This window comes from Lolium rigidum, chromosome 5 (genome assembly GCF_022539505.1).
Source record: "Lolium rigidum isolate FL_2022 chromosome 5, APGP_CSIRO_Lrig_0.1, whole genome shotgun sequence".
Taxonomy (NCBI): domain Eukaryota; kingdom Viridiplantae; phylum Streptophyta; class Magnoliopsida; order Poales; family Poaceae; genus Lolium; species Lolium rigidum.
In genome coordinates, this window is record NC_061512.1 from 78,779,173 (window position 1) to 78,803,612 (window position 24,440).

The 24,440-nt window shown below is 45.1% G+C and overlaps 2 protein-coding genes across 2 annotated transcripts; both read left to right on the top strand.

Annotated features, from left to right (window-relative positions):
* The first annotated feature begins 5,916 nt into the window (after nt 1-5,916).
* On the top strand, nt 5,917-6,795 carry LOC124656140 (putative protein phosphatase 2C 24). Its single transcript, XM_047194940.1, has one exon. The coding sequence runs from the start codon at nt 5,917-5,919 to the stop codon at nt 6,793-6,795; it is 879 nt and encodes a 292-aa protein (XP_047050896.1).
* An 11,972-nt stretch (nt 6,796-18,767) lies between these two features.
* On the top strand, nt 18,768-19,373 carry LOC124653359. Its single transcript, XM_047192425.1, has one exon. The coding sequence runs from the start codon at nt 18,768-18,770 to the stop codon at nt 19,371-19,373; it is 606 nt and encodes a 201-aa protein (XP_047048381.1).
* Nucleotides 19,374-24,440: the final 5,067 nt, after the last annotated feature.

Consider the following 24,440-nt stretch of genomic DNA (forward strand, 5'->3'; position numbering starts at 1 on the left):
AGGGAGAAGGTGGAGAAGCGGAAGAGGATGAGGGAAAGAGGGCGGAGTAGGGTGCAGGACGCGGCGGTGAGCGAGTTCCCAGTGGAGGAAGGGGACGTTGTGGTGGCCGGGACGGACGGGCTCTTCGACAACGTGTTCGACGCGACGCTCGAGGGGATCGTGCAGACGTGCACGGCTTTGAGTCTCACGCCAGGCAAGATGGCACAAGCGATAGGAAGACTCGCCTACGACATGGCTATGAGCAGTAGGGAGTCGCCCTTCAGTGCCGCCAGCCGGAAGGTACCAACTTCACCGGCGGCAAAATGGACGACATTACTGTCATCGTCGCATTCATTGTATCGTAGCCTCCTAGCAGGCTCCCAGCAGGCTCCATCAATTGTGTGTTTACGCAAAAAGGAAGCTGGGACATTACTGTCGTCGTCGCCTTCATTGTATCGTAGCCTCCTAGCAGGCTCCATCTAATTGATCTTACCACGATGATATGATATTGTTTGAGCGTTTTTCCGGTACCCTTGTACTCCCATGGAAGGGGTGGAGTACCAACTAAATCTGGCCATCTATTTTGAGGGGCATCTTAATCATTTTCTCTTCCTACTAAACGGGAATTGTTCCCGATCCCATGGCGAACACCGTAATTTTCTTCCCGTCGTTCGCAGGCATCGCTGCCGTCTCTCATCCCGATTGCAGCTAATGCCTTGTCTAAGTTGTCTTGAGTGCTCGCCTTCTCCGTACCCAACAAGCAGCATGTACTGAAAGAAAATAGGCCTAGTTGATCTTCAGGAATCATGCCGGCGCGACTGCAGCACGCCGAACAGACGATGTTCATCATTTGGAACGAACATATATAGTAGATCGATTTGTAAGCCCGCTGCGGCTGGTTGTGATGTATTGCTTGCTGCACCTGTTTCTTGCAAAAGAGCAAATCGATAGATCGATAATTGTGTTTGCCACGAATTACAAGAATAAGAATAAAATGATCCTTTGAGTGCCATGTCGCCGAGGCTGAGAACTGACAGCACGAGCACCTAGCGACCCCCACAACAATGCTACAGCTACGGGCGCATTCTTACGGACTTCAAGTACGGGAGGTGGAAATTTGCACCAACAAATTGCTTACACATCATCCCGTAACTTTCTACCATTAAGAATAGCCCGAAAGTGCAGGATTATTGCGACCCCCACGATCAGCATGGCCGGTCACCAGCGTCGCTACGCATGAGACTCATGTCTAACATTATAGTGGAAGTTACGATTTTACCCGTCAACCCTGGTCACCATTTGCTGCTAGCTAGTACTCCGAATTAGATTGTTGGAGTACGGACTGATCTTAAGCGTTAGATGTTCACAAATAGACGGCCCACTTTTATTTAGGAGAACATGACAACTGACTAAGTAGACTGCTCATATCGAATTCTCTCAAATTCAACCAAATCTACAGAACTGTGATATTTTTGCCTAACATGCGAGGCTACCTACGATCCTATATAGGGTACACCCGTCATGAACACGAGCCTAAGTTAGTAAGTTTCCGGCTAGTAATTAGCTAAAACATTATTCTCACAGACATGTTCATCTTGTTAGTTTGGATAAAAAGATAAATGGGATAAAATCCATCACAAAGTTACAAATTTTTTTTTGTGGGGATCACAAAGTTACAACTAAGGGGCATCATGGGGCATGTTTTCTTAAATTGATCCATCTACATCCAATTCAACTTGATTCTCTTATTTCTAAGTCGATGGTGAGCCATTTGATCTATTATCGATCTTTCTCATGTCCACGTGATAGTCTTTGTGAGGATTGGTTGTAAACGTGTTGGTAGCACTATGTGATCATTGTTGTGCCCGCGGGCGTTTCTAGACTCTTAAGATCATGGTAGAAAGTGTTAAGCTTCATGCACGTGTGAGGGGGAGACAAGAAGACAAGTCAACACGTGTAGAGAGGCAAAGAGGCAGCGGGAGGCCGGGCGCGGCAGGAGGCTGTGAGAAGAGGGGGAGAAGAGATAATTTTTAGAATAAATTGTGAAAGCCAGGATTTGAACTCGAGACCTAGGGCTCTGATACCATGTTAAGGTTCATGCACTAGCCAATTGAACCAAAAGACCGAACTGATGAGAAGGGCTAGGAAATCTACTTATACACTTCAACAGAAAGTAGGTTTTGAATTGTTTTCGTTTTTAGTTTGGTACCTGCCTAAGACTTAATTTCGTTTGAATGGAATGGAACACGTGAGTTGTTCTCCCTATGAATCTAAAAAAACTGTATTTTTGTGTTATGTGTTAGTAACATGTCAATTGGTGTTGCTAAAATTATTGATATTAAGTTTCATGTTGTGCAGCCGCGTGCCAAATTTGGCTACAGTCACGGGCCCCGGCCCGCTAGTGGTACATCGCTAGTGGAAAGGTCCTACTAGTCATATGAGCACCCGGCACACGACTAGTATGTTAGGTACTAGTTGCGTGCGCACCCGGCACGCTGCTAACAAGTTACTAGTCTTTTTTGCAATTTAAAATAAAGCTAGGAACCAACGTGATTTTTCAAAAAACACCCTAAAAACCAAAAGAAAGCAATCGAGTTCATGGCATTGACGAGATCTAGGAGAGGAGCAGGTCGCCAGAGAAGGGCGTCGATGGTGACCCGTCATCGGGGGAGGAGTTGGTTGCCATTGCCGGAGAGGAGGTGGTCACCGTCATCGGGGAGGAGGTGGTCACCGTTGCCGGAGAGGAGGGCAGGTGGTTGCCATCATCGGAAGGAGATGGTCGTCATTGTCGGAGGGGAGATGGTGGAGAAGTGAAGGAGGAGGAGGGAAAGAAGGTGGAGAGGGGAAAGAGGATGAGGGAAGAAGGTGGAGAAGTGGAAGAGAATGAGGGTGGAAAAATGGAAGGGGAAGAAGGGAGAAGGTGGAGAAGCGGAAGAGGATGAGGGAAAGAGGGCGGAGTAGTGGGAAAGTGAATTTTTTAGAACTTTCTAGATCTGATTTTTTTTGCATGGAAATCTAAAACCTAAAAAAACTCTGTTTTCCTTTTCGATTTATTCGGAATCTAAAAAATAGCTAAACATCCATAGTGGAATGGATAGGCTCTCTGCTACTACACCCATGACCACCACAGCCGTAGTGGAGAAGTGGAAGAGAATGAGGGTGTTGGTATGTTGAAGTGTAAATCTGCTACTACACCCATGACCACCATGGATAGGCTCTCTACTGATGTCGGTGAGCTCCTTTCTTCTGATGAGTCTACTGAGTATCGCATCATTGTTGGCGGCTTGCAGTATCTTACCATCACTTGACTAGATATCTCATATGCAGTTAATAGAGTCTGCCTAGGGTCTACCGTCAAACGCATTTTGCGTTACCTACACAATTCACTGCTTCCTTTGGTCTACACCTTCGGCATGCTGGAGTACTTTCGGCCTATTCTGATGTTGATTGGGCTATCAGTCCCGATGATCGCCGATCCACGGGGGGATATACTATGTTCTTTGGTCCTAACTTGATTGCTCGGAGTGCCATAAAGCAATTCATTGTTTCGCGGAGTAGTACTGAGGATGAGTACAAGGCTGTTGCTAATGCACCGACAGAGCTCATTTGGGTAGAGTCATTGCTACATGAGTTAGGTGTTTCCCAGGACAGACCTCCATTTCTTTGATGTGACAATATTGGCGCCACATATCTTTCATCTAATCTTATTTTCCAGGCGAGGACAAAGTATATTGAGGTTGATTACCACTTTGTGAGGGAATGAGTTGCACATAAACTACTTGAGATCAAATTCATCTCATCGAAAGATCAACTTGCTGATATTTTTACCAAGCCGTTGCCGCTACCATCTTTTGAGATTTATCGGCGCAATCTTAGCCTTCCCGACACGGCTACAATTGAGGGAGGCCTTAGAATCTATAATCTATAATATCTAAATAGGAGCAACCCACTAAGTTGAATTTTCTTTACATGCAAGCATGCCACATCACCTCCCATGCAGCTATGCCACATCATTACTTTATTTTTTTACACTCTCAGTTTTGTAGTAACATGATTTTCCTTTGGAATAATCTTCTCCATAGTCTGTAGCCTCCTGTTCACCTCCTTGCCTCCCTTCTTTAATTTACAGTCCCCTCTACTATATCAACTGGCAATAAAGCTAGACTTACGGACAGGCTTGGTTACGGAAATTCTACGGGCAAACATGGAGGGATTCGGTTGGATGAATTGCTCCCACCTTCCATGATTTTAGGGCTGCAATCCATTCCCTCCCTTCCACGTCAGCGCGTAAGTCTGATTCGGTAGGAAATCCTCCGTAGATGCAGCGTTACTCCTCAACTGTCGAGTGCTGACCCCGCAGCCCGCATGAATGTTTGATTAGCCGTTGAGTGGCCATAAACTAATTCTTAGCCCCATGGGAGCTCCTCATCTTCCCATTTCCTATTTATTCCGGCTAGCAAGATAACATCAGATAAATCCAACATCATGTATAAATCCTCACTTTCCAAGCATGTGTGTCGGTGTGAGCCCCTCTCTCTCTTTGCACTCCTCACGGCTGCTCGCCTGCAGATGAAGCGCAAAGGAGTTGGCGATGACCAAGCATTAGAATAGGATGATAGTAGTACAACTGATTACATATATCTTTTTCTAGCTGGTAGAAGTGGTTTGGCAATCATGAAGGTATATGTGTCTAGGAGCAGGAGGCTGCAGCTGCGGAAGTGCAGCGAGGCATTAGTTAACTTTTTGTGTAATCATATTCTTTTTGTTCGTTTTTCCTTACCAGTGTAGAGACTCTATCTGTGATTTTCTGGGTTTTTTTTTTGCGAATTTTCTGGTTAAACATGATCAAGTGTGGATGTTTTTTCCTGTTTTCAGATTTTACTTTCTAGCTGATCGTCCCAGCAACGACCTGCTAGCTATTCAATATAAAAGCTGATCTGTTTGCACTCTTTCTAAAACGAAAAGAGAAACTGTTTGGCGCTGACCTTCTCCATTCACATGTTCTGTTCAATTCTCCCGCTGCTTTGGAGGGAGATTTGAGGGCACAACCATCCGACCAATCAGAAGACGGCGTTGAACCGGATTGCCCTGTGAGACTCGACATTGAAAGTTTACTGGAAATTTATTTTTCACCAACTAAATAGCTAAACGTACTTGTTAATAGTAATTCTATATTTTGGTTGATCCTTTTCGACTCCTGTCAAAACAAAATCTACATTTTGCAATGGTTCCAATCCTATGATTGTGCTTGCCAACCGTGAGATGTTGAATATATGAATGAGATGATCTGGCTCCTGGATATGTACTTTCCGAGAAAACCCTTCATGCCCATCTTATATCTCAGCTGAAGATCTATATGGCCTGCTTATAAAATCCAGAATATTTATCCTAATTCAATTTACTAAATAATGTTTACTATAAATTCCGCAGCAACACGTGAGGCATTATCTAGTTAGTATTTGTGTTAGAGTTCTGTCTTTATACGTTTGGGTTTTTATACCCTGTATTTGTACAATCGTTCCCTCATATAATGAAAGCCACGCACGTAGCCTGAGTGCTGTGCGATTCCTCTCTTAACTACTCCAAACCCTAGCTCTTTCACGGTTGCAGAAGAGGTTGTCCTCGTCGGCGCATGCGCACCGCCGAGAGATGCTGAGCAATGGGAGTTTGAGTAATCTTGTGTTCAGAGTTGTTTGCCGTTCTGTCGTGGTTCGTGGAAAGCACGCAGCAGCAGCAGCCCGGCGCGCGGCTCTGCCGATCCTGTCTCCGATTCCGAAATGAACTTCTTCCGGTCAAGATTCCGAGTTCGGAAATAATTCCGCTTCAGCTTCACATCGTTTTTACGTCAACAGCGTTATCGCATATATTCACATCGCGCGCACGCGTACTAAGAAACGTCGAGAGACTACTAGGCCGAATCAGTGAAGCCAGCCAACAATGGAGATCGACATGCAAATCCCCGACGCCCTCAGGGGGTTGGCGTTCGGCATCCCCGCGTCCGCCGGTGACGAAGTCGGCCAGGAGAACGGCCACCGCTGGGACCCCATGGATTGCGACCAGAAGGCGCTGCTGCCCGCGCGGACGGCACTGAGGATGGAGTGCGACTTCTCCTACCTGCCGGACCACGACGAAGACGCCCACTTCTGCCACGCCAGGGCCGGCGTCGTCGGCGTCGCGGACGGGGTCGGGGGATGCCGCGGCGACGGCGTGGACGCCGCCGAGTTCTCGCGCGGGCTCATGGCCAACGCCTACAACGCGGTGGCTGCAGCGTCCTCCTCCGGCATCTGCCCTTACACGCTGCTGGAGATGGCGTACCAGAAGACGGTCGCGTCGACGCGCACGCCGGCGGCGTCCACCGCGCTAGTCCTGTCGCTGGCTGGCCGCGCCCTCAGGTGGGCCTACGTCGGCGACAGCACCTTCGCCGTGTTCCGCGGCGGCAGGCTCCTGCTCCGCGCGCTCCCGCAGCAGCACTACTTCAACTGCCCGTTCCAGCTCAGAGCGGTCGGCGGCGACAGGGTGAAGGACGCGGCGGTGGGCGAGTTCCCAGTGGAGGAAGGCGACGTTGTGGTGGCCGGGACGGATGGCCTCTTCGACAACGTGTTCGACGCGGCGCTCGAGAGGATCGTGCAGACATGCATGGCTTTGAGTCTCACGCCAGGCAAGATGGCACAAGCGATAGGAAGACTCGCCTACGACATGGCTATGAGCAGTAGGGAGTCACCCTTCAGTGCCGCCAGCCGGGAACAGCAAGGTACTAGCTTCACCGGCGGCAAAATGGACGACATTACTGTCATCGTCGCCTTCATTGTATCGTAGCCTCCTAGCCCCATCTATTGATCTTACCACGATGATGTGATATTTTTAGAAGTACATGACAATTGATAAGTAGATGGCTCATATATCGGAAATTCAATTCGGCACATGGGAGCATATGCTCCTGCCGCCGGAAAAACATTTTGAAATGTTCAAAAAATTCGAACAAAAAATTTCTCGCTTACGTATCAACATGTTACGTGCGCACATCAAGTCTTGCGAAAAACCGACATTTTTTGTGACTTGTGTGAAAAAGATAAACAAAACGTCTGGTGCACAACTTTTTCTTACAGAAAAATTTGTCTTTTTTTACAAATGACACTCAAAATGTCGGTTTTCTGTGGAACCACTTTGTGAACGTGTAGAATTTCAAGATGTATCCACTAAATTTTATGTTCAAATTTTTCAACATTCTAAAAGTGCATTTAAAATTAAGTTTAAAAACCGGGAGCATATGCTCCCGGGTGCCAAAACGCCACTCCCCTCATATACCGAATTCTCTCAAATTCAATCAAATCTACAGAACTGTGATTTTTTTTGCCTAACATGCGAGGCTACCTATACAATCCTATGGGGTACACCCCATCATGAATACGAGCATAAGTTTCCTGCTAGTAATTAGCTAAAACATTATTCTCACAGCTTGTTAGTTCCGATAAAAAAGATAAGTGGGGGTAAGCCATCACAAAGTTACAAGCTAAGGGGCATCATGGGGCAATTTTCTTAAATAGATCCATCTACACCCAAGTCAACTTGGTTTTTTTATTTCTAAGTCGACGGTGCTAGTCATTTGATCTATTATCGATCTTCCTCATATCCGCATGATTGTGAATAGGGATACACTGAACGCATCAGGGTATGGACTTATCACTTATACATAAAGATCTTATGCGGACTTAGAGCGAGCAGCCTCCCTCAAAATGCGTCTGACGCTGAACAAATCAAATGAGGGCATTAGGCTGACGCTTTTGCGGGGCGCGTGTGCCAAGTCATGTCCCCGAAACAACCTATCCGACTAGGTTTTTCATTTACTTTTGCAATTTCAACAATTTTTCTAATAATCTAGTAAAATACATCAATAAATGGTTTACGAGAGAAATAAATAGTTTTACAATAAGTAAAAATAGAGATAAAATAATTCAAAAAAATGAAGTTCAACTTCATCAAGTTGCAACTCATTTGATCCCCCACAGATGCTCCACAAGATTATTTTGAAGTTACGCATGAGCATCTACACCATGCACTAGTGTCATGAGCTACTTCGTGTTCATCTTAAATCACTTGCAAAAATCCTTTGGGGGTATAAGTAGAATCATTAGCGAAATATTTGGTGTAGAGCATGACATGCTCTTCCATTCTCTAGCTTGGCTTCGATTTCTTTCTCTCACGATTTGAACCTCCTCGTTTGGGAGCGTTGTTTTCATCCGCTTCTAGCGGCGAGAATCATGAAGTGCTCGCTTTCATCGCGGCGGCAATGCCTTCCTCCTCCATGGACGCGTGCATCATCATCTCGTCGTCTCATTTGTATTCTATAAATAAATAAAAACTAAGCAAATAACAAGAGAGGCGAAAAACCGTCACAACTAAAGAACCGAACACCTTGCGAGCAAGACGGACGCGCTAGGTCGCCGCACCTTCTGTGTAGTGTATAACAATGAGGAAGTGGGGAGAGGCGACATGGGAGGTGCGGTCGGCGTAGGTGAGGCGTGGTTGGTCCATAATCGATGTCGAAATAGGTTGTGGCGGTGGTGATTACGCAAGGTAGGAGCGGCCTCGAGCAAGAGGCGATGCGATGTGGTGGGAGAAATGGGGTTGGGTCGCTAGCGCCCCGACTGTCGGTATCCTACGTGGATTTGACCGTGAGTTGTGTCCGGGACCCATGATGCCCCATGTGGGTCGGGGACGGCCTGTGGAGGCTGTAAGGACACTGATGTCGCTTATAGGGAGAGGGTGAATATGCGATACAAAACTTTTACGATATTGGCTTAATAAATGCAAAATAAAATTGTTGTTTAATTTGTCAATCAAGAAATATATATCAACTAGGGTTCACCTACGTGCACCAACAACTTATGCTGGGCAAAACACACATATGTGATAGCAATATATATAACATCAATCACGAAGGCTATCACAAAGTAAATTACATAAGTAAAGAGTTCGGGTATAGGAATAACTGAGGTGACGCGGAGATGACAATGTATCCTGAATTTCACACTCTTGCGAGTGCTACTCTCCGATGGAGCGGTGTGGAGTACAAAGTACTCAAAACACCACTAAGGCCTCGCGCATTCTCCTCGAGCCTTCCCACCAAAAAGGAAATCCTCAATCGACTAAGGGACCCTTGAGGGCGGTCACAAACCCGTAGAAACTTGGGAAAATCTCCACAATTTAATTGGACGCTCCCAAAAAATAGCCACCAAATCATCACGCTTGAGGAATTTCCACAACTTAATTGGAGTCTCCCAAGAAATTACCACCACATTCTCACGCTTGAAGAATCACCATAACTTAATTGGAGGATCGAAGAATTCCACTAAGTCACCATCTAGGGTCCAAGGACCCAAAAGGAACAAGCTCCCGAATAAATATACTCACGAACTTTCACCTCCATGTATCACAGCGGAGAACTCAAATCGATGCACCAAATGCAATGGCAAGAATACGCAAGGCGCTGAAATCCTTCTCTCTCAAATTCCACCAAGGATACAAAAGCTATTGGGAGAATAAGAGAGGAAGAAAGAGACGAAATCCACAAAAACTCCAATACCTAGATCTACTATGTTCCCCTCACTTAGAGAGGATATTGATTGGTGAAATTGTAGATCTATATCTCCTCTATCTTTTCTCCTAAGAATATGCAAAAAAAAATACTAGGAAGAATATAGAGTAATCAATATTTTGGAGATCAACAATGATGGGGAAATGAATTCCAAGTCGTGGCCCACCTTTGGGGAAGAAGCGGGAGGCCTTACATAAGTCCGCCCAACAACTAGCCATTGCAAAGCACTTAACACTGAGTACTATGGCCTATAGAGATGGGGAGTCCGGACTGCATACAGAACGAAAACACACTTATTTTCTGTCAACACCAAAGACTGCAGCCTCCCAAACACAAAACATCAACACGAAAACAACCATTACTTGAGCACCTAAACTCCAATTTAAATGATCTTGAGCTCGTTACGAAGCTAGCAACAAACTGTAAAAGATCATACAGAGAATCATCATATTCCAGCAAGGGAAGACAAAACCAAATGATGAAAGGTTCGACCTATTTATAAAACAAAAACCGGTAAAACCTCCAATATCAAAAACGCAGTAGAGAATGCATATGGGAACCGTTTTCGATGAACTCGAGCTTGTCATGAAGATCAACATAAGATCTAAATCATCTCATTGATAAGAACCAAGAAAGATGATGCCAAGCATGCAAGTTTTTTAGCTCTCCGAACGACGACCAAGTTACTCACTCGAAAGCCCTCTTGATAGCACGGATAATTATCCTATAAACATGTCTCCCAACTAATACCATGAGACTGATAAGAAAAAAATCCTATCAAGAACAAACCTTAACCTTGCGTATTTCACATGAGCTAGACGATGACGATCTTGACCACAACAAGATGTAATGCACTCCATCTTCTTCTTCAAAACATGCTTTGACATTAGCTCTACTCTCTCATGACCAATCTTCGGATCACTCCTTGATTAATGCCTTGGTTCTCAATTCATCAGCTTCACTTTCTACTTCTTTTAACCTTGAAGCCAACACATGGTTCAAACATTGTCTATGAAAAAAACTTACAAGTAAAACTTAATGCAAACATTAGTCCATAGAGATTGTCATTAGTTACCAAAACCATACATGGAAGCTCCATACACTTTCAGAGGTTGGACAAGTTATTGGGCCGTGCTAGACATAAACCAATTTGGAGCGCACGGCTGGGCGCAATTTTTTTGTTCTAGCACGCCGAGTAGCTGTTTGGGGCGCCCTTTGAGGGCCTCTATTGGGGATGCTGGTAGGTTCACAATAACCCATCTTGTATACGGTGAACATTGGAAGAACACATTTTTTGGGGGTAAAGTATGATTTACATATTCAAATTAGTATCCTGATTCACCTATGTTTTATCACAATACTAGGATCATTTAATGAAAATATGAAAGTTTAACTTGATCACTTATGGACTCTATGATAACCAAAAAAAATACTAAATATAAGTATAATATTCTATTTAAATACTAAATATTCTCACTTATGGTCCACACAAAAAAATTAAGTATTTATTTTCACTTCACTTGCCACATAGTTTTGGCTTTGGTCCCTCAGAAAAACTTACACTTTTTTGATTAGTTATCTTGTTAATCAAACAAGATATAACTGGTCCCGACCCGAGCCAGATTTTTTGATGATGTTTCTAGATTTTAATGGATATACCGCTTCTACAATGGACTGGTTTCTGCGCCCTAGTTGCCCACGCAAGCAAAGGTAGATTGAAATTTTTCATGAAAAAAATAAATAAATTAGATTGAAAATAAATACTAGCTAGAGGGTATCATGTGTAAAGGTCACTCTACCATGTTTAGTTGTTTGACATGTAGCTCTTCTGAAAGATTGATACTGGTCGTCACCAACTAGCCAAAGGCAGCAGCAAGCCTTCTTTGCCTCCAATTAAAAGTATTTTCTAACAAATATGTCGACGACCTTCATGATAAAGGGTTAACTGGTTTCATTAGGAAAACTGATTTCAGTAGGAACGTGGGAAATTGCAGGCGCTCCTAAACATTTTGACTGAAATGATCATACTATATAGAAACTATAAAGGACCTAAGTGAATTAATAAGTACAAGCAATATATTTGTATGCAATAATGCACAGTCACAAAACTGTATAGAAGTTGAGGCAAAATCTGATCTATCCTCAGCAATTATAAGGATAATCAAGCAGTCGCCCTCCCTTTCCTCTCCCCGATACAGATCTGAGAGGCGATTTTGAGAGTCCACCGCCGGTCCACCTCTTCCGCCGGTGAGGCGTGGGTTCCCTCCCCTCCGTCTGCTGCTCCGGCGGCGGGAGGGTGGGGGAAGCCCGTCTCACGGCGTGTATTCATGGTAGGGCTTGGCAGGTGTCCGGCCGGCGGCGCTTCGGAGGCAGAGGTGCTGTTGGTTCGTCCGTTGTCCGCGCAGATCCCCTCCGGCGATGGAGTTCTCTGGGCTTCACCGACCTGCGTGCGACTTTCCCTGCACCACGGCCAGATCCAGGTATGCGGTGGATCTGGATGCAGTTCAATAAGAGGATGATACAGAGGTTCTTCGCGGCGGCGCCGGCGTTCCCGGCAGTAGTCTCTTCGGAGGCGGTGCTCGGTGACTTCCCGTCTGCGGTGTGGTGGGCTCCGGCGATCCAATGTTTGGGGAGCTTCAGCAGCGGCGCGCCATCGTCAGCTCCGGCTCGTCGTCGTCGTCGGGATCCAGAGGGCTTCCTTGTAATTTTTCCTTTGTTTCTGGACCTTTCTGTAAGTTCGGAGAATTAATATATCATCCATTTCGCAAAAAAAAAAGGATAATCAAGCAATTAGGCCTTGTCCTACTATTAGTCTAGCTGTTCATTGCTCCTACCAACACGAAGGTTTTTATTTTATTTTTTCGAACAAAGAGAGGTGCCAAAGACATCAAATTTTTATTCAACTCATAGGAAGTTTAGCATGTATTAGAAGACCTGTGATCTGTATCTTTCAACTGCAGATAGAATAGGACATGAAAGATTTCTATGGGCTTTTGAGTTAGTGCTAATCACTTGGGACTATGCATCGTGATCTCAACATATTGGCTCCTAGAATGGGGACATAGAACCCTAACATGTATACACCTACTGAGGGAGCACAAAATCGTGACGGTCCAATGGCACTACATTAGAAATATTCCTTGTGGCTCATACGGCCGTGCATGTTTGGTCCCTTGCACATATAGTATGTGTCTTTCTTGAGAACATAAATATAGTATGCGCCTAGGAGAGTAAGATATATACATAGACCTATAAGTATTGGTTGCTGGGATGCTGGCTCTTAGCTTCATGGACGTAAAGTCTTAGTTTGCGAGTACCATAATGCAGAAGACAAAACAAATGCAACCGATGGAGTTGCACACATTACATAGTGTACCTTAAAGTCTTATATTATTCAGTTTTGTAAATGTCATTTGTCTAATCGAGAAGATCTATTCAAGTGCTATCCGAAGGGAAGATTATCACTAGCACTTGGATGAGTACCTTCTTAACTGTACCCTCTAAAACACTATTGGTTGCATGCGATTTATTAAAATATTTATCTTAAAGAAAATATACCTAATTCAGTTACATTAACTAATATTAATTTTGTGTGCTTGTAAAAACTTCCGCACATGTTTATGCACTTAAGCAACAAACTACTGAAATCAAATATACTCCATCTGTTCCAATTTATTTGAAGTTCTTAATATATCTTAGTCAAACTTCTTTAAAATTGACCAAGTGTATGGAAACTTATATCAAAATCTATACCACCAAATTAGTTTTATTAGATTTACATAAAATTAATTTTCATACTCATATATTTGATGTTGCAGATATTTTCACATTTTGCACGCACTTGGTCAGACTTACAGAAATTTGACTTAGGACAAGAATAGGACTTTAAAAAAATGGAACAGAGGGAGTAGGTCCAAGCTACAACCTTTTCTTCATGGATTGGGATTCATGCTCTTCGCCAAAGTCCTCGCCCTGCGCCTCGCCCCCAAGCTCGACAAGCTCGTCAGCCCCATCCAGAACGCGTTCATCGCCGGCAGGAGCCTACACGACAACTTCGTCCTGGTTCGCCAGAGCGCTCGCCTGCTGCACCAACTGAGGAGCCCACGTCTGCTCATCAAGCTTGACCTGGCCCGCGCCTTCGACTCCCTGTCATGGCCCTTCCTCTTCGAGGCGCTTCGGCAATATGGCTTCGGTGATCGCTTCTTGGAGTGGCTGGCCGTGCTCCTAGCCTCCGCCAGCACCAGAGTCTTGATCAACGGCGACCCAGGTCCGCCAATCTGGCACCGCCGTGGCTTACGCCAGGGAGACCCGCTGTCCCCACAGTTGTTCGTCCTCGCTGTTGATACCCTCGGACGGCTATTCCGCCGCGCCACCAAGCTCGGAGTGCTACGCCGGCTACACCCACGTCGCGTGCTACCATCGATATCGCTCTACGCCGACGACGTCATTCTGTTCTGCCACCCGCTTCGGGAGGAGATCGAGGCCGTCAAGGCCATGCTCGAGCTCTTTGTCCGCGCGTCGGGACTGCACGTCAATTACGGCAAGAGCACGGCCACACTCATACGCTGTGCCCCAGAGGAGGCGGCGCCGGCCATCGCCCTGCTGGACTGCCCTGTCGCCGAGCTGCCCATTACCTAGGTAGGCATTCCGCTCACCATCCGCAAGCCTACGAGCGGACAACTGCAGCCGATGGTGGACAAGGTGGCAAGCAGATTACCCACCTGGAAGGCCGGCCTCATGGGCAAGGCTGGCCGCCTCGCCTTGGTGAAATCCGTCCTGGGTGCGATCCCTATTCACCAGCTGCTTGTCCTGGCTCCTTCCAAGAAGATCCTCAAGCTCATCGTCAAGATTGAGCGAGGCTTCCTCTGGTCGGGACGCGCGGCCGCCAATGGCGGGCACTGCCATGTCAATTGGCAGCGCGTCGCCCGTCCCCTCGCCTACGGTGGCCTGGGGGTCCATGACCTGGAGAGAACCAGCATGTCCCTGCGCTTACGCTGGCTATGGCTGAGCAGAACGGACGGCCGGCGTGCCTGGCATGGCCTGGAGCTTCAATTCTCCGACCAAGAACAGGCCCTGTTCTTCGCTTCCACGACTATGATCCTCGGCAATGGCCGCGACGCCAAGTTCTGGGATGACCGATGGATTGAGGGCCGCTCGGTGCGTGAGATCGCGCCATCGCTGTTCAAGTGCATACCAAAAAGACGCCGCAAATCCCGCACCGTCGCCGATGGACTGCAGGGAAACACTTGGGCCTCAGACATACACGGCAACCTGGGTATCCAAGAGATCGGCGAATACCTACTCCTTTGGCGAAGGATCGAGGGCACGATGCTCAGCGGTGAGCCGGATCGGCTCAACTGGAAGTGGACTGCCTCGGGAGTATATTCTGCCAAATCAGCCTACATGGCCACTTTCCACGGGTCCACGGTGTGCCCCGCGGCCAATTTCATCTGGCGCACCTGGGCGCCCCAGAAGGTCAAATTCTTCCTCTGGCTGGCCCTCCAAGATCGCTGCTGGACCGCGGAAAGGCTTGCTCGAAGAGGGCTGCAGCACCACCCCAGATGCCTGCTTTGCGACCAGCTGCCTGAGACTATGCATCATCTTCTGCTGGAGTGCCCGTTTGCCAAGCAAGTTTGGCATGAGGTGCTCTCCTGGCTTCGGATGACATGTAGGATCCCTGGCGCCGAGGACGCTTCGCTCAGTGACTGGATGGCAAAGGTCAAGCCTGCACTCCCAAAGCCGCTTCGGAAAGGGTTCGCATCAGCCTCCTTGCTCATACCATGGATGCTCTGGAAGCACGAAACGACTGCGTGTTTGACAGGGCCCAGCCATCGACGCAGACACTGCTCACCAACATCAAGGAAGAAGCTTGTCTCTGGGCAAGGGCAGGTGCTCTAGGACTGAGAGCCGTCCTTCCAACCAGCTGGGATGTGCACTAGGCATACCATCCCCTACCCTGTATCACCGTCTCCTAGGAGATTTGTAATTACAACTCTTTCTTTTCAATGAAATGAAGCGCAAAGGTCCTTTGCGTTTTCTCGAAAAAAAGTACTCATGTTCTAGGTCGCGTACTCATGTGGTCTTTGTAATAACGGATGAGCAATTCTAACTTTTGCCTTTAGAAACAAAAGTGCAAATGAAGTACTGGTGCATACGAGCACTTGAATCACTTACCTTCTCATGCATCTTATCTGCATATGTATAGTTTCCAAAGAAGAACTAATGAGATCAAGGGAAATATGTTAGTACTCCCTCCGTTCCATTCTTATCGTGGTTTTAGTTCAAATTTGAACTAAGACCACGACAAGTATTATGGACCAAAAGGAGTACATGTGTTTATGCTTTTTTGAAAAGCATTCAGGCATTTATTTGTACTTCATGCATACCTTTTTGGGACCGCACCACCGTCATCATACTCCTAAAATTTATATTAGAATTTTCCTCCTCCCAAGTTGTTGCTTGAACTGAAATTCTTGTAATTCTATTGAATATCTCCATGATATTTGAAAAAGGGGGAAATATACCTAAGCTAGTAGGTTGAATTAATTATGTAGTACAACATAATCTGCACATTAAATGACAGAACTTATAGTAGGGAGTACAAGAATGAATCAAGTCAAGGTGACATAATTTGAGCTTCAAAAGACAGGTTGATGGCAAGATGACAAACAATGCGATTTGAACACCGAAAAGGCATTACATATGATAGTAGGATAAATCAAATCTACATGATGCAATCTGAGAACTAAAGGACAGAAATCACAGTACAAAAATAAATCAAGTCAAGGCAACATTATTAGAGCACAAAAAGACACAATAGGGTACATGGACGAACAGAGTGTAGACAACATCAATATGTTTACTTCAGCAATGTGTTTGCAAGCCCATTAATTAATTGCAGGACCCACAGTATTCCGAATAAAGTAAAATAAAAACGAACCCACATATGAAAAGAAGAAACGGAAGCTAGACAGTGAAATTGGTCATCCTGTGCTTATGAACTGTAGGTATGATTTTGTCGAGATTTGTGGCTTGGCACCTTTCCATCGAATTCATGGACCGAGAATGATTGATGCCTCCATGACATGTCCCATTCTGTTTGTGCAGAAGGTCTAGCACTAACGAGAGAGAAGACACCTTTCATTTTCTGCAGAAAGATCAGTAATAATTAGAGCTTATGTGACCATACTTTCAAGGTTGTTGGCTTTTGATGCATCATTCTCCCAGCTACACATTATCACCTAATGCTGAAAAGATAAGTTCTTTCTATTGATACAAATGGCAAAAAAAAAAAAAAAGCTTACCAGCCAGTCACAGAGTGTACCATTATTAGGATTCAACTGATCAAAGCAACAAGTGAAGGGCTGAAAGTTATATTAGGAAAATAGAAGGATGGCATGATTATGGTTATCGAGTTAAACAATAAACTGATGGACATCTAGAGTATTTGAACATACTTCCACAGTCCACTATTGCGGACTTTGTGGCTACTTGTCGATGCACAAAAAATGAAGGTGCTTAGGTGGACATCAGAATCGTTAGGCACACTCACTAGTCACTACATTGTGGATTATCTGAGACTCAAATTTTTCTTGGCATCCTCCATTCCTCAAATATAATACAGTATTAAAGTTCCATACTGGTTTGCCATTTCTGCTGTTCTGTTTGCTTGAAAGAAACATGTTTCTGTCCCGAACAATACATGTCTCTGATCGCAGAAGAAAATCTGTCCATGGGAAAGGAAAACCACGGGCCACTACGATATTATTCAAAAAATTCAAGGACTGAACTCAGTCTCGTTATGTGTAAACAATTACTTGCCAAATTTCGATATATTAACATATCTCATTTGTTGTCTCCTGTTGTTCCTAGCTTCATATACATCCCTGGTAACAGCTTGGCCTTTGAAGTAGCCTGGGGAAACTAGTGGTTGCTGGGTGTTTGAATTCAAAGTTTATTGTCAGTGAATCATGTGCCTTTTTTTCCCCTACATACTTGTCTGATCTGCTACTGTGCAACCCAGCTCTGTGATACTACATATATAATACTGCTACTAGGGCTTGATGAAAGATTAGATTGAGGTCACTAAGGATGAGCACTCCAAAGTAGATCTGTTGACTCAGGTACTTCGATGGGTTGGCTAAACTTGTTTCTTTACCTTAATTACATGCCTAGTTACCAAGTTTGACGCAACTCACGTAAACTGGAGTTTTGTTTTGTTTTGTTTTGTTTGGGGACACCATAGGATTCCTTTTTTTTTTCCTGCTGATGGGATTCTGAAGATCTTATCCTATGGCACGAATTGATTACCCAAAGAATTTGAACTGTTAGAGAACAGAAGGATATCAAAATGCTTCATTGTTTTTCTTAAAAATAACTTTGTTTCCAATTTCATACATAAATTTGTGAAGAAAAGGAGGATTGGAGCAGATCATGAGCATTGGGCACCTTTCACTGCACAGAAGGAGAAGGCAGAAAAAAGGGAAGATCCATTACAGTTTCACCTTTCATGGAAAAAGTAAAATGCTGCTTTCGAGAAGGTAAAAAGAAGGAACGGAAGAGATGAATTATCCTGGTGAGGCCCATGTGGTAAACTTTTAATTAATTCATTGCACATGGCCACCCTCTTGTTCCTAATCTCACAACCCTGCCTTACATGTTGTCATCCCATAGGTAGGCACCAGTGCCATGGATGGACCACGCCTTAAATATTTCTGTCAAGCAGCACTTAACAACTCTGACCATGATGCCAAGACAACAGTTACCTCTACATAACCTAGTGCTACAAACAAAAGGACATGGGGTGTGTGCACTCACTGCAGCACTGGTAACAGTTCGCAAGAAAGTTTCAGTTTTCTAAGCATTAACTGTTGCAATTACCTTTGCATCCCATCAGTTTCAGATAGTAAAATATTTCTGCAGATGCATCCTACTACATGGTGATCCCTGCTCCTCCTCCCTTTCCTCTTTGTGTCAATTCACAAATCCATCTGATAGAGAAGCACACAACACACAACCTTTGCTTGCTTTCCCTGTGCAGGTTTTGTTATTTTAAAGGAAGCAGCAGCGGCAGCAACAATTCCTTCTTTCTTTCATGCTGTGTCTCATCATGGCTTCTTTCTTCTTTAGCAGGGCTGCATCATTTGAGCCACTAAAGCCCTTCTTGCCCTTGTGATTGTGAGCAAAACTCTTGATGCTTCCCAGCTCCCAAATGGCCATACAACTCACGCTCCTACTCATTTCATGTAGCCTTTACAGTATGTATTCTTCTTCCTCCTCCTCCTCTTCTTCTTTCTCCACATCCTCCTCTCTTGCATTGCTGCTTCTGCTCGTTATCTCCACCTGCCTCTCCTTGCTCTTCTCGAACCTCAGACAGCTGATCAAAACCAGCTGCAGCCACAAAACTTCCATGGAGGAAGAGGCTGTTCATCATCCAGACAAGAGCGCCATGCCACAAGATGATGAGGTGTCTGCGGAGGACTCAAGAAGCCTCTCAGGGTCTTCTGATTGCCAGGTGAGCGAAGAATGGACCGAGGAGGCATCAGTGTCTGACGATGACGACGACGACGAGAGCCTTATCGAGATCTCCCTTGTTGATGGGCACTATGTGGGGCAAGAGACGCAATGTCCCAGCTGGAAGAAGGAGCAGGACCTCGTCGCTGGTTTCCTGCCGGATTTGATGCTTGACAAGAGGGACTTCATGGACATCTACTCGGAGATCACCGAAGAGGACAACATGATCGAGATCGACATTGCAAGGGGCTCCATCAAGTGCACTAGCTTTGGCATCAAAGCATGAGTTCACCAGAGGTTTGGTGAAGTTAAAATATTTCTCTGAATCGGTCCAGAGCTTTCATCAGGAAAAGGGAGTCATAGTAGGTTGTACTGAACTACATGTGGTTTAGTGCCTTGCTTTTTTTTACAAGAGCTCAGTTTTCATTTGTGATTCTTCGGTGGAAGTCTTGCTACATCTCTTATGTTTCGCTTTCTGAATATTATTGTAGAACAAATAACACGCGTGCACATATTTTGATCAAAGAGGTTTATAAGGAAATAATGTGCGTGTGCATGGCCCTTCTTTTCATAGTGTTTCAGACCTCAGTAGATGCTAATAATGATGTCAGGGCCAAGGGTAGCATTATCTATCTCAAGGTGGGGTATAATTGGTTGATTATGCCTTGTATTAGATAGTTGCTTTATAATGCAAATTAAAAATCCGAATACAATTTGTAAGCTGCGTGATGTGGTTTTCAGTTCTTACAGGTGTCTGAAACAATTTGTAAGCTTGTGTCCTTCTGATTCAAAATCTCAACATTTCTTCAGTGGAAAGTAGTGCAATGTGGTTTAAGAATCTAGGATAATCGGGTTTTTAGCTTGTGCAGCTCGGTACTTTTAGCCGCTGATGTTTGCCTTAAAAAATGCTATGAGATCTTCATGATTTGCACATCTATTATTAGCATCTAGTGCAAGTGTCTGAAACAAATATTGGAGGTATGTAGATCCCTTGTTTTCTGGGGAGATAATAAAACAATATAGAAATATTGTTTTTTTCTGAGGTTTAGGTAACTGTAAAAAACACACACAGAAGTCTATATCTGATTTCACTCTGGGTATTTTCTCCTTTCTTGTATAAGGGAAAAAGGATAATCAGGTGGGTGTACAGTCATGTTGACACCCCAGAGGCCTAGAGAAGTATGTTACCATTGCTACAATGAGTCTCGTAGCCACTACTAGACACATAATTTCTCAGCTTTCATATTATGACCTACAAGCCCAGTGGTGAACACTAAGAACAAATCACTGATCAACCCAAGCTTTGTTATATGACATGTATACTTGTACTATGAAAATTTAAAGTTCAGCATCTAAGCCAAAATGAACTACAGTCGTTTCAGTCTGCAATTAACTGCAATTGCTTCAAACTGAGCCCCGTTTCGGTGCTGGTTCATAACTAGTTTCTGACCTGTTAAGGTAAGAAACAGTGCGACAAATGTGTGAAATCCAGGATCCAGAAATTTCAGGTATAAGTGTGTATCCATTCAAACCAGAACATAAATATACAATCGTACAGTAAACGATTCCGAACTTAACACCATTCAAACAGCTATATGCCTATATGTGCTACAGACTTGACATATTCGCAACCTTTACGTTTGGTCCAGGATACTCTCATGTGTAATTCACAGATTGGCAATGTGTAGGAAAGCTATCACACGATGGGCTTGTTCGGGTGCATACTGAAAATCCCTCCTTTGTACCCACCGCGGCCACGGCCACCGTACCTCACCACCGGCCCGTCACGGCCACCGTAGGCCTCCTCCCCGTCGGGCCCTCTCCGCCGGCGCGCCCCGCCGGCCGCGTAGTATCCGCAGCAGCAGCAGCAGAGGACGACCAGCGCCACCACGGCCGCGGCCGGCAGGGCGACGGCGACGGCGGAGCGCCCCCGCTGCTCCATCGACGCGGCCCACTCGCGGATCCCGTCGACGAGAGCCAGGAGCGCGGAGGCGAGGGCGGAGCAGCTCGGCGAGCTTCTCCCTGATGACGGGCCACGGGATGGGGGGCCCGTCGTTTCTTTGAAGGATGACGTCTCTGATTCTCGGGGCCGCCATGGGTGTGCACTTTGACCGGCTGCTGGTGCTGCTGCTCTTCGCGTGGTGCAGTGGAAGGATGAACAAGGAGAAGATTTGTGCGGCGGCCTCGCCTGATTATCGCCGACGACTAACTCCGGTGCTACTTCGAGAGAAAACGGAAATGGTGTCAACGTGGGTTCGGTCTACCACGTCAGTTATAGACCTTGATGATTTGTCCTGTTCTGAAAATTACTTGGTTATTTTCTTTCTGGTATTCCCTTGTGTGATTGTTTCTTGTAGACGGAGTAACAGCTGGTTTTGGACCGTTGACACAACGAGGTTATAGTTTCCATCTACAAGACTACAAGCACCAACTACAATGTAGCTCCCTCAAAAAACCAAAAAAAAGGACTACAATGTAGCTGGTTTTGGAGTACACTGTAGCACTAGCAATTGCGCGGTTCAACGTGATAAGCTGCCGCTGGACCAAGATTTCAACATCGATGGTTTCGTTGTTCGGGGAAACGGCGCGGCTGCATGTAGTACTATGAATGTTGTTTGATCGAGAGCAGGCGGGGTGAGCAATAAAAAATCGTCGAAAGGGTTAATTGAGAAATTAAAGAATTCTATATTTTTAAAAAATTTAAAGTGCGGGAAAGGAAGATCAATATGAACTAGTGCGGGGTAAGACACTAAGGCTTACTATTGTTTTGTTGTTTCTTAGAATTCCCATTCTTCCATTTTGCTAGCTCAAAGGTGATGTTGCCATGTCACCCCAATTACCTATATGACTCTATCCATAGGATTTCAAAGATGTGGTTGTAATCTGTCTCAGTGCTAACCTCATGCCATAGCATCTCTATCGTTCAATCGTTCTCTTTTCTCGTTGTGTATGGAATCCATCCAGCTATTCTCTCCGCACATCCAAAATTAATGGCCACTGTTAGTGTGAATTCTCGGATCCTATAGGTGGTCATTTTCCATTCCTTCCTCTACAAAGTTCGAACGTCGCCTCTTACTATTCCTCTTGGTCCTATAAATATGGCATCAATCTCACTCTGAGATATCACTGGTCGAGCGACTCGGTGACAATATCACCACCACCGGCCATGCCAACTAGGGCAAAGGAATGGGAGGCAGAGAGCTGGAAAGTGGAGGGCTTCATATATGCTAAAGTGCCTCCTCTGTGGATTCGATGCCGCTTGGGGTGCTTGGCACCCATGAGCATGGATGTATTTTCCCACGGCTAGGTGCTTATTCGGTTTGATTGATGCTACCAGATCTCAGCTTTCCCCAATTTCTTGGCTCTATATTTCATCCTACTTCCTCCTATAAATCATTGTATGGGAAACAAGTGCAAGATTATAATGATGAGTATTGACTTGCCTTAAAGGCTCCCGGAGGACGGCTTATGAAGGCGCTCAAACCTATGGTTATAGGAGAGTCCCGGCCGGACATGTACCATAGTCCTATACTAATACCCATAGCAGTTATCTTGTCCTCCAAGGCTCCGCCTTGCTCCATCATGGCCGGACTTTCATCCAAGTCTATCAACAACTAGGCCACCCGGTTAGGCTATGGACCTAACCATTGTCTGTGTGTTACCCGGGCTTGTCGATATGAGACCTCATGGGTTGACAAAGGATTAACTTGTCAATGCCTACAGACTGTAGACTAGGGTTTAGTTGGAAGTAGATGCCAAGTAGATCTCGAGGGTTTCAGCTGGAAAGTACTCGACTATCAGAAAACTAGGGTTGTGTTAACAATGAAATTGATCCTCTCTTCGTCCCTCGACTCCCCCTTATATAGGAGGCGGAGCCGAGGGTTTCGTGATACACAAGTTACAGAGTTCGGGAGATAATCTGAGTCTGTCCCGTAATAATTACAAGTCAATATTCCTAATACAATTCTATCTTTTCAAACTCCCTCCTAACTGGGCTTCCGGGCTTCATAATCTTCGGATCGTGGGCCTTCAGTAAAACCCCGGGTACCATCTTCGGTAGGCCCATTGGGGATGCCTATGTCAGTAGTCCCCGAGATTTTGCTTGAATCGAAGAAATCAGGGAAAATATCCAACTTTACAATTATCATAAACCTTCTTCGAGTTAACACATATTTTTAATAAATTAATCATATATTGCACAGGGATAACGGTAATTGGGGCTAGTTCATCTGACGGATCAGGTACTAGTTAACTGCTCTTGCGGCAATCCACCAAAACCTACTTCAAGATCACGTCCCTGGACATGATCTCGGGATACTGGTGTAATTCGACATGCGTCGCTTAAGGTCTTACCAGATGTCGAATTCCAGTCATGTTTTATCGGGTACCTAACGCGCCCGTTAGGATTTTTCTTCGCATCTGTTGACACGGAAAAAAGTAGCGAAACGACGTCAGAGGCGATGCTACGCCGCACAGGACGGATCCTGGGGACTTACCTTCGCAAATTATTGCGGCATTCAGAGACTAATTTGCGACTAAGGCACTCTGAGAATATATTGTCGAGTGCTTTCTCGGCTGTTGGAATAGCACATTTATTCGAGTCATCGGATGACTTGTATATCTTTACCTTATCCTCCCGATGGGAGTATATGAAGAGTTATTTGTATAACTCAAAATATGCTCACCACGCTTTTTATGATTTCATCGGGCACGCGAACAGCGTTCCCGATGGGAGTAGCCCCCGAGGCTACAGCCAAGTGCTTGTACTTGGTTGTAGGCTCAACGTTAACATCTTTTGTCGCTATTGTTGGAGATATGCACAAGAGGCAATAATAAAGTGGTTATTATATATCTTTGTGTTTATGATAAATGTTTATATATCATGCTATAATTTTATTAACCGAAACATTGATACATGTGTGTTATGTAAACAACAAGGAGTCCCTAGTAAGCCTCTTGTATAACTAGCTTGTTGATTAATAGATGATCATAGTTTCATGATCATGAACATTGGATGTTATTAATAACAAGGTTATGTCATTAGGTGAATGATGTAATGGACACACCCAATTAAGCGTAGCATAAGATCACGTCATTAAGTTATTTGCTATAAGCTTTCGATACATAGTTACCTAGTCCTTCGACCATGAGATCATGTAAATCACTTATACCGGAAAGGTACTTTGATTACATCAAACTCCACTGCGTAAATGGGTGGTTATAAAGGTGGGATTAAGTATCCGAAAAGTATGAGTTGAGGCATATGGATCAACAGTGGGATTTGTCCATCCCGATGACGGATAGATATACTCTGGGCCCTCTCGGTGGAATGTCGTCTAATTAGCTTGGAAGC